General features: G+C 36.6%; 1 protein-coding gene across 2 annotated transcripts; it reads left to right on the top strand.

Annotated features, from left to right (window-relative positions):
- Nucleotides 1-133: 133 nt before the first annotated feature.
- LOC113079021 (dual specificity mitogen-activated protein kinase kinase 7-like) lies at nucleotides 134-18281 on the top strand. Of its 2 annotated transcripts, XM_026251200.1 has the most exons (12): nucleotides 134-309; nucleotides 3703-3750; nucleotides 6402-6546; nucleotides 6634-6700; nucleotides 7553-7666; nucleotides 8333-8452; nucleotides 10604-10711; nucleotides 10835-11014; nucleotides 11174-11254; nucleotides 11997-12139; nucleotides 12227-12272; nucleotides 12911-18281. In XM_026251200.1, the coding sequence occupies exons 1-12, from the start codon at nucleotides 186-188 to the stop codon at nucleotides 13049-13051; spliced, it is 1317 nt and encodes a 438-aa protein (XP_026106985.1). In that variant the 5' UTR covers nucleotides 134-185; the 3' UTR covers nucleotides 13052-18281. The 2 variants fall into 2 exon arrangements, with proteins under 2 accessions (XP_026106985.1, XP_026106986.1); XM_026251201.1 differs by lacking the exon at nucleotides 3703-3750 and having other exon boundaries at nucleotides 135-309.
- Nucleotides 18282-19841: the final 1560 nt, after the last annotated feature.

Here is a 19841-nt window from a genome sequence, read left to right as displayed (position 1 = left end):
AAATCGCCTGTTTTTTTTAGATGTGTTTGGCAGCAGCAAAAAATGTCATTGGCCGCTAGAGGGCAGTGAACACGCTGTGTTTCCCTCAGTCGCCACTAGAGGGCAGTGAACACGCTGTGTTTCCCTCAGTCGCCACTAGAGGGCAGTGAGTCGCGGCGCTCGATGGTGCTGCTGAAGTTTTCAAGATGTCGTCGCTGGAGCAGAGGCTCTCCCGAATCGAGGAGAAACTCAAGCAGGAAAATAAAGAAGCCCGCAAACGAATCGACCTGAGCATCGACATGAGCCCGCAGCGGACGCGTCCGAGGCCAAGTGAGTGTGTGAGAGAGTGAATGAGTGATTTATCGTAATGACGGAGGGATGAAACACACACTCTATATGATATAAACAAACAAACCGATCAAATCCTGACACTTCACTCACATTGACTCTCGTGGTTCTTTGTTAAAGGTCTGGGGGGTTTGTTTATCAGGGGTTGTGCCCCAGATTGTTCACTAGAGATGTGTTCTTTAAAGTAAATAAATAAATAAATAATGAAAAGATATGTCAGTCGGCTCACTAGTGTTAGCCTGGCGGCTAGTTAGCAGTGTTTAGCAGGCCCTGATAATCACATATTATTAGTCTGACTCTATGTGTCTGTCTGATTCTCACATATCTCTGTGTGTCTGTACGTTTTTCCACTTCTGTTCTCACACAGTGGCAGTCTTCGTGTGGGAATGTTTTTATTCAGAAGGCTGTTGGTGTTTATTGTTGTAAAAATCATCAGTCATGACAGACTTGTATTGTTGTGAATTGCTGGTTTGGTTTTCTCTGAGACTGTCAGTAGTGTGTATTTAGAGAAAATGAATGATTCTTTTTCTTATCCTTTATAATTTAATGTCTTAAGCTTTTTGTCCCTTAAGAAGACTGTCTTGACATCATGGACACGTTGTAGTGACCGTGATGCAGGGGTCATTGAAAGTATTTTAGCATTAATTGTTAATAGGGATATGCCAGAATCAAATTTTCCTGTTGCAGTTAATTGATAATGCTTTTATCACGGTATACAGTATCATCACTGTATTGGATTAAATGGTCATAATACAGTATAACAGTTTAAATAACTTTTTTTCTTATAACAAAAATAACTAAACATTTAAAACAATAAAGCAATACAGAAAAATATATAAAAGTTGAATGTTTTACACATTAAAGTGCAAAAGAACTATAAAGACCAATAGGTATCACTTTACAATAAGACCTCATAAGTTACCCTTAGTTAATGCATTAACATTCAAGGCAAGGCAAGTTTATTTATATAGCACATTTCGTACACAATGGTAATTCAAAAAGAAAGTATAAAAAAAAAGTAATGAAGAACAATAATCGCAAAAATAAAACAAGCATTTTAAAAACTTGAAAATGAAAATGATTTAAAAAATGACTTACATTAAATACAGTGCTATACATAAAATATAGTGTAATCAGTTCGGACATTGCATAGTGCTCATTCAATAAATGCACAGCTAAACAATGAGCAATAGCTACATTTACTATAGAAGTTATTAATCTTCGTTTAAAAATACAAGTCTTGGTTCGTGTTAGCTCATTAAATTACACAGTTGCAACTTTCAGTTTTAACGATGTGTTAATATATATTGGAATACCTAAGATTAATGAATGTTCAGAATAATTTTTTCATTGGCGGTTTATGTTAACTAATGAAGCCATAATGTAGAGTGTGAATGAACAATAAAAGATTAAAACACTTTCAAACAATATCTAGGGCATTTGTAGTCCAGATAAAAAAATATAAAAAATGAATGTTTGAAGATAAATAGCCTATTAAGTTTAAATATTTCAGTAGTTGTAATAAACACCATAGGGAAAACAAAAATCTGAATGGTTATTAAATTTAAAAAAAATATGGTTTAGAAAGTAACAGCTGCTTTATTTACTGAATTTACAGGGTAAGGACTGCATTTATCACCATCTGCTGTCAGAGAGTAAATGTGCTTTCATTCAGCGCGTCTCTCACGTGCTCCTCCATGTGCTTCTCATGCGTGCTTGTTCACATCAGAGCGCACGCGCTCTTTCAAGCAGCATACACCGATGTTGTGCATTTTAAGCAGCTGATGGGAATACTATTCTTAAAATGCATTCCAAATTCTGAATAATTTGTAATGTATATTTATTCACGGTATTTAGAAGTGCCCACGATAACAATATCGTGCATATTAATCACCGCAATATATCGCATTACCGAATACCGGCACAAGTCTATATGTAGTAGATAGGGGTTGCATAAGTGAAGTGTAAGGTCTGTTCTCAAACCTCCTCCACACACTGACCATGTGTTTGAAGTGATGTGCTGATGTCCCAGTGCATTACGTTCCTGGATGCTCAGAGTTTGTGTCAGTTTGTCTTGTGGTGGCTCTTTTTTTACCCTGATCAAACACACTTTCAGATGGTCAGTATTTTCCTCTTTTATTGAGCATTTGGATTTTGTTACATGCTTGTGGACTGTGATTGAAACCAGTAGACAACATGTGCAAGCTGATTACTTATCCATTATTCACATTGGACATGGAAATGTAATGTCATGGTAATGGCGATGGCAGGAAATCAAATCAAATAAATAAATATATCTAATACGAAACATCATTTTATTACTATTTCATCAGTGAAAAGTGAAAGATCGGAGAATTGAACTGTTATTGCTGAATGTGTTTAGACGAGAAGACATTCGTACGTTCGTTTTTAAAAGATTTTTCGATCCAGAATGAAAATTGTTATTCGTTTACTAACCCTAATGTTGTTTCAAGAAGAACAAAAATGATTTTTTTTTTTTAAACACAATCTGAAAAATCTGTCACTCCATTGAAAGGCTCACCCAAAACTCTGACGCCTTCAAATGTTCACAAAGGGATGAAAAAATTAATCTCAAATGAATATTCCTCAATCTCAGTTCAGTAGTTTAATCCAAACCTTCCGAAGAGACTCTTTTATATGATAAACATTTAATTTATGCATCAACTCACATACGTAACTTTTTAGGATGAACTAGATCGTGTGAGATTGGCTTTTATTTGATCTGAGAATTAGTTTTAGTCTTATTGTTGTGTATGCGAGTTTGTTGAGTGTATCTGTGTTCGACTTTTTTAAAGATTTTTTATTAGTTCGTAATTTATTTGATTAATAATATTTCTTTTATTTCAGTAATTTCGTATTTATTTATTTAGTTGTTTAATGATCAATTTAAAAGTATAGTTCACCCAAAAATTACAATTCTGCCATAATTCACACACCCTCACGCTGTTCCAAAACTATGTGACTTGGATTCTCCTGCTGAAAAGCAAAATATTGTTTAAATGTCATTATCATCAAATCCCAGAAAATATATATTATATATATTTTTGGGTGGGCCTGCCCTTTAACTGATCATAGTTTCAGCTTCTAAAAATGTAGTGGTTTCTCATGTATAAGAAATATTATTGTGTTTAAGTAGATTCAGCTGAATGAACAGGTTTTTTCTGCATCATATTCTGTCCTTAGCTGGATGCGTGTGTATTTTTGTAGATGGTGTCAGTATTATTCAGGCTAGGTGGAGTGTGGTCGTGCTGAAGGTGAATCAAAACGTTTGAAGAGACGGACGCAGTGATTTCTGGAGGTGTGTGTGGGCTTTTAGTAATGAGTGTGTGTGTATTTTCTCTCCTCTGTATCTAGTCATCGTGATCCAGCTCAGTCCAGCTCCAGCCCCCTCCCAGCGCGCAGGTACCACCATCATCATCATCATCATCATAACGCTACATCACCCTCTCTCTCTCTCTCTCTCTCTCTCTCTCTCTGTCTCTCTATTTACTCTGCAGGTTACATGCACTACATCACCGTCTGCATCTCTGTTTGCTCTCTTGTCTTTCTCACTCATTCTTTTATTTGTAAAATTCAACCACCTCTCATTCTTCTTCTCTTTCTCTCTTTTTCAAAAAGTCGACATGAAATCACATTTGTTTCCCTTTTTACTTTCTCAATATGGAATGAAATGGTGTGTTTAAGGGTGATTGTATTTATCAGTAATTGACTGGATGTGGCAAGGAGTCTTTATGTGACTGGCTGCTATGTATGTTTTTGGATATGGTATGGAGATTAAATATAAAAATATATATTATTAGTATCAAAAATATAGTAAAAGTCATTTTATTAGGCCTACAGTTTAAAATTATTAGGCCTACAGTTTAAAACTTTTCTGTTTTTACTGTATTTAAGTGTAATTTATTCCTGTGATTGCAAAGCTGAATTTTATTCAGTCATTATCATTCTTCACTGCCACATAATCTTTCAGAAATCATTTTAATATGCTTACGTGCTGCTCAAGAAATAGTTATTATTATTACCAATGTTTAAAACTTGTGCTGTTTAATATTTTATGGAAATAACATTATAAAAATGATAAAAATTAACTTATGTATCATTAGAAATGTATTCACTGTAACTTTTGATCAATTTAAAGCATCCTTGGTGAATAATAGTTAATTTCTTTCTGATAAATAGCCAAACTTAAGCATATTAACTTTGAATATGAAATAACTCTGAATGATTGAATCTGTTTACAGCCATCTAAGCCTCCAAGGCTGTTATAAGGTTATTATAAGCCGAACTTTGGCACTGATCCAGCCTTAAATCCAAACATAAATCCTGAAAAGTGGATTAAGAAAGTAAATGGCTTCAGTTTTTATTTCATGCTGGTTTAATTTCATACAGCTTTCTGTCATTAATCTCACTTAACGTGAACATTGTTCATAATTTCATTAAATGCATGATGTTTGTTTAGGGAACACAACCATTCTCAAACCTTCATCTTACTTGCTCGTTCACTTTATCAGTATTAAAATATCCCTATTTTCTTTTCCACCTCAACATGAAGAGGGAGCAGCAAGTGTGTGCTTGTGTGGTGAGAGTGTGAGACCTGTGTGTAGGACGAAGTGTTTTGTTGGAAGATCAGACATTGTGCATGTTGTGGCTATAACTGCACGGCCCGAGTGTGAGCGAACGCACACAAACACAAACACAAGGCTATGGCAGGACTTGACGGTGTGTTCTGTGTTCAACTGTAACTTGGGTTTGAGCTTGTCTGGCGTCTCCTGTCTCTCAGCTCTCTTTCCGTTCTTTCTGGAAGAGACGGCTTCGGCTCTGTTTTCTGCACAGAAGTGGATTTACGGCCATGTAGACTGTTTGCGTGTTCAGCAGGTGTTTCTGCACCAAACTGCTTGACCTCACTGACTAACACAAGCTAACTGATTCTCTCCCATTAACAGGTTTTCCTGAGGAGAAAACAGAAGTTAGACGGTTATCCGTTTCTCCTGAAAAAAAGCAGTGTCGTTTCTATGCTCAAACAACATATAGAAAGTCTGTCAAATGTTTCGTTTTGCACGGTTTGGTGAGTGAATGTCAAATGTCACCCTGTGGTGACTTCTGCTCGTCCCGGTGCATGCTGGGAATGCTAACACTAACTCCAATTGCTGGTTTTCACTGTTTGGCAGCCCCTGCCATTTCTGTGTGTGTGTCTTATCTTTGCATGACTTGGACTTTTATTACGGTTTTTATTTGACTGAATTTCTTCAGGACTTGAAATAGTCACAAATATCATGTATTTGGTAAAATAAGATGGTAAAATGGGCTTCTTTGAAACTTTGGACAGCAATTAAACATTCACACAAAATGAGCTCCACAACTCACCACTATGATGAAGTGAAGTAATGTCTTGGTTATATTTCAAGAGATTACTAGTAATAATTTGTTATCATTATTATTACTTTATTGTTATTATTATTATTATTATTATTATTATAACATAAATCTGTGTTATAGGAGATAATATAAATATTACAACAACTAATAATAATAATAATGATTGTTGGTTTTAATTATTATCATAAAGTATTTTGTTTTCTTTTAAAATTAATAATAATAATATTTTAGAAAATGGATTTTTTTTTTTGTTATTGTATGGAATAAAAGTAAAAACAATAATCGTTTTAGAAAACGAATTTATTTTGTTTTTATATTAACAACAACAACATCAATCATATTAATTTTTAAATATTTTTTGTATCTTTTATATTATATTTTTATTATATTTAAGGAAAATTAAAAAAGAGATTTAGGATAATGTTTCATTGTGGCCCTTATTTTATTACACGTTACCCACAATTCTGAGTAGCCTACGGTAGTATGAGGGGGAAAATAGACCTCATATTGAATCTGGATCAGCTGTCATATTCTAAACCTTCACATCTGTGGATCTTAATTTAGGGTCCTTGAACATTCATTAACATTTGTCTCAGTAATGAGTGTGCATTGACGATCACTGGCTTCCTGTCTTCTCTCCTTTCTCGTAGTCTGACTTCTTCCTACCTTCTTTACAGCTCTACAGTTACCATTGGCCAATGATGGAGGAAGTCGCTCGTCTTCCTCAGAAAGTTCTCCTCAACATCCCTCGTACCCTAGCAGACCCCGACAAATGCTCACACTTCCCACCCCACCCTACAGCCTACCGAAGAGCCTGGAGAAGTACGTCACACTCACAGCATAGTGTAGTTTGCAGAGTTTTCATTATATATAACTTGGTGTGTTAATCGGTTTATTCTTTATATTCAGTGCTGAAATTGATCAGAAGCTGCAGGAAATCATGAAACAAACAGGTTATCTGAAGATTGACGGACAGGTGAGTCCTCATTCATAGGTTCAGTTTTACTAAAAAGGGCAAATTAGTACCAGAGCACAATTCCAGAACCGTGCCAATGGGAGGTAAAATTTCTGTGGGTGATTTACTAACAATATGTAAATCAAAGAACACAGAAGCAACGTCTCATTTAGCATATCGGCCAATGCAATGTACCAAGGGCAGTGCATATTAGCGTAATCATGAATAAAGAAACAAAAAAGAAAAAGAGGCCAAAAATATAGGTTTGCTAAATGAGCTGGTATTGCATGACTTCTAGTTGAGGGTTCAAATTAGTCTTTTACTTCCTGAAGCAAATTAAAAATAACATGGGTTGGCAAACGATATGTTCAGATAACATGTTCTTCTGGCATTCAAAATAAATAAAATTTTGTGGGAAATATTCTCTCCCTGCTACCATACACTCTCTGATCTCTGAGATGCCTCTAACTGCATTTCTATCTCTCAATGCAGCCATTTCAAGTGCAAAATATTTGAAGCCATGCTATTTTTGGGACGTTAAATAATGGCACAAATGCCAAAAGTAATTTGATGAGCGTGAATGTTGGTAGAATGCGTTGCACGATTAATTTGAATACTCTCCTCCCATCACTTTTGCGTCTGAAGGGGGAGCTCTTACAAATGTATGTTCAATAAGGTCAGACGCAAAAAAAACTGTGTCCACGACTTTTCAGCATTAATTTGTTATTGCGCTTTAGTAAAACCTGATAGTACCAATTTAACGCCAAAAGACGGTTTGCGCTGGCGCAAGCTGTTAGTAAAACTGGCCCATATGCTTTAGGTGTTGAATGTGGTAAAAGAGTCTGAGCTCTTCTGTGTGTGTTTATTCTTCAGCGTTACCCTGCAGAGGTGACAGATCTGATCACTGAGGGGGAGATCGGCAGTGGAACCTGTGGACAGGTGTTTAAAGTTCGCTTTAAGAAGACTTGCCATGTCATCGCAGTCAAGGTTGGTTCAGCTCCCGGTTTCTCTGCTCAGTCTGTTTTCCTTGACAATAATTAGTTAATTCTTTTTCTTTTTTCGATAGGACCAGGGTTTTAAAAACCTTTGATCAGCAACCCCTAAATATGATGATATCATGCAAGGGACCCCATTGCTAAATTATAAAATCAACCGTATATTTTAATACTCACTTAAAGGGATAGTTCACCCAAAACGTGAAATCATTTTCTCCCTCATGTCATTCCAAACCTGTATGACAAAAATTCACACACAAATATATTTTTAAGGATGTTGGTTACCAAACAGTTTTGTGTCTTATTGACTTAAAAAAATAAATAATATACAAATATTCTTCAGATTATCTTGGTTTGTTCCACAGAATAAAGTAAGGTACAAACCCCTTTAAATAGTAGGTTTGATATCAAATGTAAAAATAAGTGGCATTTACATAGTCATTGTACTAAAGCAAATTTCTAGCATCAAATTTTTGGATTAAAGCATTTGTGTATCCATGTATTTGCCGTCTTGAACTTTCCTTGTAATTACCAAGTCGTTTAAACAGCAGTTAAGGCAGTGGTAATTACTGTTTACTAATTACATCACTGCTGTTGTATTTTGTTGTTCTAGTAGCGTTTATGTGAGCGTGTTTCCTTTGTGTGTTTGTTCCTGCAGCAAATGAGGAGGACGGGTAATAAAGATGAGAATAAGAGAATCCTCATGGATCTGGATGTTGTGTTGAAGAGTCATGACTGTCCGTACATCATTCAATGCTATGGAGCAATAGTCACCAATGTGAGTAACACACTCATGATCTTCATTTACATGTAAATTTAGTCATTTTGCTGATGCTTTTATCCAAAGCGACTTATAGTTGGGCACTAAATAAAGCGATTCTTCTTAAAGAGGCAAACAGACCTAGGAAGTGTTCTTATTACCAAGTTTCAGGCATTTGTTCAAATAAGTACAAGCTAGAAAAGAAGGAATAAATAATTTAGGATGAAATCAAGTAGCGTCAAAACAGATGAGTTTTCAGCTGTCGCTTCAAAATAGCTAGGGATTCAGCATTCCTTATAGGGGTGGGAAGATCATTCCACCAACCAAGAATGTTAAACAACAATGTTCTGGGAAGTGATTTTGAGCCTCTCTGTGATGCTACCACGAGACGTCGCTCACTAGCAGATCTCAGACTAAATTTGTAGAAGTGAGTGGAAGTAGGCAGGTCCTGTGGCTGTTCTATATGCAAGCATCATTGTCTTGATCAAGCCGCAACTGGTAGCCAGTGCAAGGAGATAAAGAGAGGTGTAACATGGCCTCTTTTGGGATTGTTGAAGACCAGTCGTGCCACTGCATTCTGAATCATTTGTAGAGGTTTGATTTTGCTTGATGGAAGTCCAGCCAGAAGAGCATTGCAGTATACCAGCCTAGAAATGACAAGGGCCTGGACAGGAAGTTGTGCAGCATGCCCTGTTGGAAAAGGCCTGGTCTTTCTGATGTTGTACAATGCAAACCTGCAAGATCAAGCAGTCTTTGCAATGTGGCCTTTAAAGGTCAGCTGGTCATCAAAGATTACACCAAAATTTCTGATGGAAGTTGATGGGGTAATTGTAGAAGAACCTAGCTGGATGGTGAAATCATGCTATAGAGTTGGAGTGGCAGGGAAGACAAGAAGCTCAGTTTTGCTGTAGTTGATGTTTTTTCATCCAGGCCGAGATGTCCGTCAGGCAGCATGAGATCCATGCAGGTACCGTTGGATCAGCTGGTTAAAATGAGAGATAGAGCTGTGTGTCATCCACATAGCAATGGTAGGAGAAGCCATGTGATAATGGGACCCAGTGATGTAGTATATATGGAGAAGGCGAGGGGTCCAAGAACCGATCCCTGAGGAACTCCAGTGACCAGTTGATGTGCTTTGGATTCCTCCCCTCCCCAAGTGAAAGACCTACCAGTGAATAATTAGATTCAAAACGTACTGTGGCTTCTTTATATATTTATTCTTTATTTATGACTAAGCTAAATTGCACTGTGCTTGGTATATTGCATAGTTTGAACTAGGGCTGCACAATGTGTTGTTTAAGCATCGATATCGCGATGTACAAATCCACGATAGTCACATCGCAGGATGTGCGATGTAGGCTGTCGTAGTTGATCCGTTATTCATTAACTGTATGGGCCAAAGAGCGCGCGCGATAGAGAGAGAGAGCGCGAGCGCGCGGCCGGCGACACACTAGATGCGTGGCGCAAGCGTCTCAGCTGCGTGGCGTGTCCGTTTTTAATTCGGCTCCCATGTTAACAGGTTAGAGCTTGCAGACTGCCTGCGTGAGACGCGCGTCTCAGGCGTGGCTCAAGCCGCGCGGAAAACACGTGCATGCTAGAAATAGAGCCGACGCCTATTGCACCTGTCACCGGCCTGAGAGAGAGAGCACGTACGGAAAGATAGCCCCGGCCGCATGCTCAATTTCTTCAAACAACACGAGCGCTGTCTTGCTCTCTCTCCCTCGCACTTATTAATCAATTGACACGATGGTGTCGATGTTTAAATAATTTAAAATGAGAATTTAAGTGTGCTCACCCCATTTTTGTTTGTAAGAATGTTTTTTTTTATTTCATATCACAATATATATCGCAGAAAAATAAAATATCGCAATGTACATTTTTCCCAATATCGTGCAGCCCTAGTTTGAACTGTAAATGAAATGCTGCGTCTGTGTTCTTTAAATTGTCCGTTGTTAGCAAATTACACACATAAATTTCCCTTCCCATGTGCGCTGTTTTGAAATTGCGCTTTCACGCTAATTTCCCCTGTTCGGTAAAACTGGCCCTCAAAGTACTAAAATAAAAATGAAAACTGCTTGCAAAGAAATTTACAGATTGGAACTTTTGAACTTGAATTAATTACCACTGCTTTATGCTGAATTATTCAATGGTGTCTCTCTTCTTCTGTAGACTGATGTGTTTATCGCCATGGAACTAATGGGGACGTGCGCAGAGAAGCTGAAGAAGCGGATCCAGGGGCCAATACCAGAGGCCATTCTGGGAAAGATGACCGTGGCTGTAAGACTTCCTTAAAATTCACCTGATTCAAAATAGTATCTATTATTCGTTAGATATTGGTCTGTTTCCAAGTTTAACCTCTCAGATCTCTTTTTATCTTGCTCTTCTTCTTTTTGTATGTAGATCGTAAAGGCTCTGCTTTATCTAAAAGAGAAACATGGTGTCATTCACCGAGACGTAAAGCCATCTAATATCCTGTTGGATGCCAAAGGGCAGATCAAACTGTGTGATTTTGGCATTAGTGGCCGACTGGTAGATTCTAAGGCCAAGACTCGCAGCGCCGGATGTGCTGCCTACATGGCGGTAAGCACATGGTCCCAGAGTTTGAGTTTCATACAGTTTTTGAGTCATACAGTTTCAGGATTTTGAAAAATGTAAAATAAATAAATGTGAAAATATTATAAGTATAATAAGTATAATATAAGTGAAATAGTATGCACCGTGCATATGTTTTTTTTCTAGCCTGAGAGAATAGACCCTCCAGACCCCAGTAAACCAGACTATGACATCAGAGCTGACGTCTGGAGTCTTGGCATTTCTCTGGTGAGTTCTTGCTACATTTTGATGAACCACCACCTTTTTACTTGGATTACTTTGCTGACCAACAGTTGGATTTGTGTAGGTGGTGTTATAATTAATTATGATCATTCTTATTTAATTTTTATCAAAAGATTGAGATCACAAAAGAAATTAATACTTTTATCCAGCTAGGAATAAAAACAATTCTGCTCTGCAATCAGTTATTTTAAATTGAAGTTATATTTAGCAATATTTCTGGTTTTACTTTAATTTTGATTAAATAAATTCAGCCTTGATGAGCACAATGCACTTCTTTGAAAATTTTATTTTTTAAATCATACAGACTCCAAACTTGTGTACAGTAGTTTAAATGCAAGTAAAGAGCTGTATTTTAAAATACAATCTACTAGATGTGCGGTACACGTATTCGTAGCTTAGATTAGCTAATTTAGCTGTTTTACTGACATGTCTTTTTATTGTTGTTAGCATAACTGTTTCAAATAAACATACATTTTATATTTTAAAATGTTTTTAAATATGCTATATATGAAAACGAATATATATAAAACCTTTAAAAATATAAAATGTATATTTTTTTATGCTGGTGTACGTCAGCGAACATCCATTGTCACGGGAACATCCTATCTGAAGATTACGTCGCTCCCTTTGCCAAGTCCATTTGGATTTTGACCTGTGAAAACGTGTATCATTACACTGCTACAATCTACTTGTGCAACTGTAGGTAATTATTCCTCCTCACCTCTAGGTGGAGCTAGCCACGGGACAGTTTCCTTACAAGAACTGTAAGACAGACTTTGAGGTCCTCACCAAAGTTCTGCAAGAGGACCCGCCGGTCCTGCCTCTCAGCATGGGCTTTTCCCCTGACTTTCAGTCCTTCGTCAAAGACTGGTATGCTCACATGAATTTACATAAACATTCAATTTAAGCACCAGTACCGGTCTATTGTGTTTATATGTGAGTTCTCTGTCTCCACAGCCTCACAAAGGATCACAGAAAAAGGCCAAAATACCACAAGCTGCTTGTAAGTCTCGATCTACCATGCACCAAAAATTAAAATTGTCATTTAATTACTCGCCCTCATGTCGTTCCAAACCTGTAAGGCCTTCATTCATCTTCAGAACACAATATATTTTTTATAAAAACCGATAGCGCTCTGAGCCTTCCATAGACCGCAAGGATCCTAAAGCAAGGTCCAGATATGTAGCAAGGACATCGTTAAAATAATCCATGTGACATCATGGGTTCAACGGTAATTTTACAAAGCTACGATAATACTTTTTGTGTACAAAGAAAACAAAGATAATAACTTTATTCAACAATTCGTCTACTCTGTGTAGCCATTTCGGAGAGTATCAACATACGTGAACAACTTATGCAGATACATTGTTTACGTTCAGATGAAAGCATAAACAATGTAAACTACATATCCGCGTACATGCGTTACCTTACATACTTTAGTACATTTCTGGACGTTGATCGTGAAGGGACCCTTGCTGTCAATGGGAGGCTCAGAAAGCTCTCGGAATTCATCAAAATTAGCTTAAATTGTGTTCCGAAGATGAACGAAGGTCTTAGGGTTTGAACTATCCCTTTAACATCAAACATCTTGTATAGCCTGTTATGATCATTGCTCTTATGCCTCTCTTTTTTTTTTCATAGGAACACAATTTTATCCGTCGTTACGAGGTGTCAGAAGTAGACGTGGCGGGCTGGTTCCAGACGGTGATGGAGCGCACAGAGTCTCCTCGAAGCAGCCAGTGCTTCAACCATCACCAGCTCCACTCTCTCTTCAGCAGGTAGCCAGGTGGAGAATGAGAGAAACAGAGGGATGGTGGGAGAGAAAGATTGATGCGATTGTGAAAGGTTGATTTAGAGACACAGATGGACAGGTTTGAAATATAAATTATGTAAACGAGAAAGACAGGATGGAGTGGAAATGGACTGTTTGAGCGATGGCTGAAACAAAAGAGAGAATGTTCATTTGGGAGTTTGACTGATCGACAGACAATCCTGGGCAGGTTTGATGTAAATCTGAAATATTTTTGTCCTACTCATCCACCCATCGAACAGGATGGACCATTACAGGTTGCAGTCTAGCACGGTCACTGTGACACACGCACACACAGCAACACACTGTTTCACCAAACCACGATCACTGACCATCGTATAAACGTTAGCGTACAGTCCATTCACTTCAAAATCCAAATCCACATGTCATGAAGTCCTCCGTAGCCCCTTACTCAGGGACTGAACAGAGTAGTCGAACAACACTGTGCAATGGTGTGCGAGTGTGTGTGTTATTCATTCATCAGTCCTAGCTCTTCACTTCCTTGTACGGTTTAAGCCATTAGGCGAATCTAAGAAAATAGCAATTAGCAAGATAATAGCAATGTGATATATCAAAAACTATGTTTTATAGAAGCGTTCTTTTGCTAGCAAGCATCAGGAGATATTTCAGTCATTGTAACATTAGTGATTCTTAGTCATAGAGCTTCTAATCCTTGGTGTTTAGATTGTTATAACTAGTTTGGTCTGGAATTTCATGTATTGAAGTAGATATACTGGCTAAGAGAGAAGGTTGTATATTAAGATAAAACTAGTGGTTGACCGATAAGATGAAGTGTGTATCCCAATTTAATATGTAGAAACAACTATAAATTACCCATTTCTGTTTTTCTGAAAAGATGGCTTAGCGACATTGGTTAAACCAAAGGTGTCAAGCTGCTTTGACCGATGGCAGATCGAGGAAATGTTCAGGAAAACCTGTGTGAAAATGTTGTTATAATGTCATCGGTCTTAGTGTAAATCCGTTATGCTAGTCATTCAGAAATTACAGACTTACATTGACCGATGACGATATCTTGAAACAATTCTGTTCATCGGCCAATAACGATAATCTCCAAATGGCCAAATATTGAATTCTGTATCGGTCTATCACTAAATAAAACACAAAAAAATTAGCACAGAATATGTAAAGTTGTACACAGTGCACATCTCAGGAAGACCAGTGTTAGAAATGGGTATATTAACAAGATTTAGCTGTATGTTTCAGTCTTTGAGTGCGAGGAAGACACCAGTCAAGTCACCAAAAGCAAAGATGAGAGATGTTGTCATAGTAACTCAGAGTGGTGTTGAGAGACAAGCGGGGAGTTGGAGTTTGTGCAGTGAGAGCGGAGCGTTTCCTCCACAAGAAACATAAAAAACAGCTCGTTTTGTGAGTGGAACATTTCTGCTCTGATTCACCTGACAACCGTTCATCACTTCATTCTCTTTACTGTTCTCATTTTCCCATGAGCATTTGAGTTCCTGCAAACCAAAGTTTAGTTTTTTTGACACCGTTTTTTTTCTTTTCTGTTGTTCTCAGAGGATTTCAGCTCCTGCTCGTGGGTCGTGCTGAAGATGTTCAGTGACTTTCACAACCAAAGCTGTAGAGTTTGAGATTCACTGCTTTAAAAAGCCAAATCACTGCTAAACTGAGTGAGAAACTGTGCGAGAAGTAAGAAAATATGACTAAACGAATCCACAAAGAGAGATTTAGATGGTAACTGTATGTTGAGACAGGAAGTATGGTGTTGTATAAGGGACTGAAGAAAGAGCAATGAACGTAGCAGAGGAAAATAAGAGAAAAGCATATAGAAAGTATTAAAGAAAGTCTCCAGTGAAGTCTTATAGATGTTTAGAGAGGTGTTGGTTGTTTTCTAGATCGCTAGCTGGACGTTGCATAAAAGCTTTCAATCGTTTTAAACCAATGTACCAATTTGTATTTTTTTTAGGGTTATGTCGTTTTTCATTATCCTTGAAACTTTGTTTGTTATTACTATTATTTATTTATTATCTTGCTGCTACTGTTTACTTTAGATGCTGCTGTCGACGATTATATTCCCCAAAGGAAAATCTTTTTTTCTTGATTTTTTTTTTTTTCTTTTTCTGAACCAAATGCATAAAACACTGCAATGTCTACACATTTACCAAATGCATTGTTGTGATCCTTTAAAAGGAAAAGAGAAAGCAAGCAAGGTAACGAAGTAAATATATAGACCTATATCTATATTTATATCAGAATAGTTTGCTTTTGAAACTGCGCCACTTTGCCAACTCTCACAAACATCGCCATTCACTGTACTAATAAGAATGACTTCAAGTTATTTGAACAAAATAACAGACACCAGCTGGTAATGTTTATATATATATTTGAGCTAGATTTCCTTCGTCGCACCGTTAGCTGTGGGTCACGCAGGCAGATATGTTTGTAATTGTCCTCCTGTGTCCGTCCTGCGGTGGATGAATTCATGAGTTCTTTAAATGTTTTATGCTAATGTGTAAATTAAACACATTTTTAGTCAAGGAATTCTGTATATTTTAGTGCAATTTTTTAAAGTCTGTTTTACATTGAATCAGATTGACAAATCAGTCAAAAGATCAGAAAACGTCAAATGCTTTTTTTCCAACACTATATACTATAGCAATGATCTGTAACTGGTTACCTCCCAATAGTTTCTTCACTCTTTATAGATGGCAAATAGAATTTGGAGTCTAACAGGACTCTCACCATCAACTTAACACTGATTTCCTGTTTGGTTGATGTTCATCACGGATACTGTGGTACCTGTCTGTCTGTCTGTCCGTCATTCTCTCAGTAGACCTTATAGATATGACCGCAGCATTACACACCAAAGGTGTCATCAATAAAACTCATTCAAACCAGTGGCGTTATTCTGAGGACCTCGGATGAGGGACATACAGCTTCATGAATGTAATTTCCTGTGAGACAGTAGCGGGTCACCCTTCACTGTTGAGGTTTTATTTTGGTCACACACACGCGCCTCTGGAAATATGATCCGAGATGCTAATCTATATGGTTTATGCTTGGTTTAAAGTGTACTTCCATTCACTGTTTTCTGGCACTATTTTAATTTGTGATTTTATTTTTTTTATTTGCTTTCTGAAATTAAAGCATCAGTTGTTTATATATGTGTGTGTTTTGATGATCTGAAATAGGTGTTTCTGTGAATGACAGAGATATTAAACCCATTTCTGCCGACGGTAGTCGTACACGTCCTGAACACCAAATGTTGTTAACTAAACCAGTGCGTGCTGCTGTTACATTAGTTATTGTTTATATGAGTGTGTGTGTGTGTGTGTGTGGCAGCATCACTGGGATTTTTTGGAGTGTGTGCTCAGACGTGTACTTCGCCATCATGATGTTTGAGTCTATTACTTTTTAAAATTGTTATTGTTATTATTTTGTTTAAATTATCATGATGTCCCATCTGTAATTAAACCAAATACTCACTATGCAGTCACTCAAATTAAGTCCGTTTGCATTTTTCCCTGTAACTTCCTGTATACACACACACACACACACGCACGCACAACTACTGGAGTCTCCATGACAAGCGAGTGAATATCACATCCACAGCTAACATGGAGACAGAATTAATGATCAATAGAGAGTGTGTTTTCTGTTGTATGAGCTGACATATTTAAGGATTGTATGGGATGGGGTGGGTGGGATGTGTTTGGGGTCAGATTCGACGGATGGTAGTTTGGAGAAATAGTTTGTTCAGTGCTGTAAGTATATCAATTGCATGTTATGATCTCTGAAGTAACTGCCATTGATTTTACATTTTGTTTTGGGTTGGAGGGGGAGGCGACTCATAAATGTTTTATCTATATATACATATATATATATAGTATACAGTATAATACTGTAACTCTTTCCAAATGTTGTGTTTTTAGAAAAAGACACACTTTTGCCTTTTTACGTCTGACTTTTTGATCTTAATATTGATTATAGAATTTTTACTTTTATCATTGTTGGCTGATTTCAAGCTGATCTTGTTAATGACGTTGTATCATTTGTATCGATTCTTGACCTTTTGTTGTCTTTGTGTTCTATTGATCCATGAATGAGTGCTGAAAGAGGTTTTTGCAAGACCTTGTGTCTTCAGATGTTAGAAAACCAAATGTCTGTTATTTTGGTCTATGCATTTTGGTCCTTTGTAACCATTTATTTCAACTTTGAATACAAATACCATTTTGTTTGCTCTTATTACAGCTGTTATCACTATTATCTTCAGGGTTAAGATCACACCAAATTTAGAGAAAAGTGGGACATATTGTGAGTTGTTTCAAAATGTTATGTTTCTGGTGAATGTTGCATCAAAGGTGTGTCTTTTTCTGTTGAAGCAAAGCAATCATTTATTGTTCTTTTTATTTTAATCTTTTTTTTTTTTCAGAGCTGTTATTAGAGCCCTGATTTGCTGTATGGTTACAATGTGTTATGTTGAAATCTCACAATTTTTAGCTGCTGTTGCACTGGAGGATTTTGTTATTATTAAATCCATGTAGTTCACCAGATTCTATTTAACTGATAGATGGCGATTAGAAATGTTTAAACCTACTAATTCTGTTTGATGTGGCCTTTGACATGCTGTTCAAATCAAAAAGAACCATTTGTTGGCATATTTCAACAGCTTGAAAAATATATTGCAAAAATTTGAAATTCTTTGTGCCAACAAATTTAGACAACCTTATATGTTCTCCGGTATTTGGATATATGAACGTTATAGAATAGGATTCAAAGCATTTATTGTCATATATAGATATGATGAATATAGATATGATGCAACATTTTTGCTATCTTTTTGGGATTACTTTGATTGAATCTAAGATATTTGATGTGGTATGTTAAAAATAAGACAACTACAACAGCCAGGCACAAATAATGTAGCTTGTCTTTGGCTAATTTTTTTATTATATATATACTTCTATTTATTTAGCTTTTTTGGGGTACCATCTTACAAATATTATATGTGGAGCAGAAGTATCCCAATCTGTTGTATTGTATTGAAAGACAGCCATCACAGTTTTATCAGTTTGATGTCCCCCCTTCCCCACTTTATTTGTTGTTTCCTCATTTCAAAAGAAAGAAATGCCATTATATTGTGAATACCTCAGGATTTTTTTTTCTTTTGGGAAAAAATTAAAACTTTCAAAAACTTAAAACAAATAAAATACAAAAAAAGTGTTTGTGTGTATTTTTATTATTATTATTATTATTATTATTATTATTATGTAGGTACTACAATCAAACCTGTAATGAGCTTTCTGCCAAAATGGGTTGCTAGCGATTGTGAATGATGACCCATTCCCTTCGTCAGGTGTGTTGATGTGAATAAACCTATCCATTTTAAATCTACAATTATCTGTATATTGACATAGAATGTAGTAGAATAGGATCTTAGGCCACAGATAAAGTTGCTTTACATTTCAAAAGTCATAAATAATCACTTTGGAACATAATACCTTATTTCAAAAAGCGATTTAGTCAGCATGGCATTAAATAGGATTTTATTATTCATTATCCAACATTTATTTCTGAGGCTTCAAATGGTCATACACACATGACCCGTCTGTACCTCAGCCACCTTTTATATTAGACAGTTCAACATTACATTAGACATTCAACATCATTTTTTCTTCATTATCATCAGTGCAAAAATGCTAATCGAGCAAAATAAGAAACCGCTTACTGTTATTCTATACAATCTCTAAAGTGTTTTTAAAAGATATTTAAAAAGCCAGTGGTTAAACAAATAAATTAAATAGTAGTTGGCAATCCTTTCAATTCTCATCAACATATAAAACAAACCGTCTCAGCATAAAAGACTGAAAAAAAGCAAAATCATCAAGGGTTGAGGACTTTTGTACATCTCAGTGAGGTTTCAGAGATAATATACATTTATTACGGACAGTTTTTAGGTTGGTGAATATGGGAAGGATGACATTTGCTTTGGAGTGCAATGATCTGCTCCAGTACTGGACACTGCATACCTGGCACTCGTTCAGAAATATAACAATTTAAACTCCCCACATCTTCATGGGATTATATTACATGTGTTTTTGTTTATCTATTTTTTTTTTTTTTTTTTTTGCTTTGTGATTGTGCAAAAACAAAATAAGGCATCCACCTCGTCTACCTGAAGCACAAGTAGTTCTGTATTTCTAAAAGGTTGAAAACACACACAGGCAAAACTTGCATCCAATTCCACACAAGATATTTTTGGCATTAACAATACTCCTCATAAAAGCCTTCTGCATTCCCTTTCCTCACTCTTGTCACTCATTTTTCACTTTCTGCCGGTCTCACTTCCTCACTCATTACCATGACCATTTCCACTATCACTACCGCTCTTCACTTCCTCACACTCTTTACCGCTTTTGTTCTCTACCGTATCCACTTCCTGACTCTTTATTACACTCACTTCCTCAATCTCTACAGGAGTCATTTTCTTGCTCTTTACCGCAATCCTTTTTTGTTCACTACCGCAATAACTGTATAGCTCTCTAGCTCAAACATTTTAATCGCTCACTACCACAATTATTCTTCTACAATAATTTTCTCGGTCTCTACCACAATAATTTTCTCACTCATTAGTGCAATCATTTTCTCGTTCTCATCTGCAATTATTTTCTCACTCACTACAGCAAACATTCTTTCGCTCTCTACCACAATAATTTTCTCGCTCAATAGTGCAATCATTTTCTCATTCTCTTCCGCAAATATATTCTCACTCACTACCGCAAT

Source organism: Carassius auratus, unplaced genomic scaffold (assembly GCF_003368295.1).
Source record: "Carassius auratus strain Wakin unplaced genomic scaffold, ASM336829v1 scaf_tig00026974, whole genome shotgun sequence".
Classification (NCBI taxonomy): domain Eukaryota; kingdom Metazoa; phylum Chordata; class Actinopteri; order Cypriniformes; family Cyprinidae; genus Carassius; species Carassius auratus.
Note: the sequence above shows the minus strand (reverse complement) of the source record. Positions and strands in the feature narration are given on the sequence as shown.

What these genes read in the sequence shown, in the direction of transcription:
- LOC113079021 (XM_026251200.1), top strand. Translation starts at nt 186, where the DNA reads ATGTCGTCGCTGGAGCAGAGGCTCTCCCGAATCGAGGAGAAACTCAAG. An exon ending in GATGTGCTGCCTACATGGCG is followed by an intron (nt 11,015 to 11,173) that starts GTAAGCACATGG and finishes TTTTTTTTCTAG; the next exon opens with CCTGAGAGAATAGACCCTCC. An exon ending in GGAGTCTTGGCATTTCTCTG is followed by an intron (nt 11,255 to 11,996) that starts GTGAGTTCTTGC and finishes CCTCACCTCTAG; the next exon opens with GTGGAGCTAGCCACGGGACA.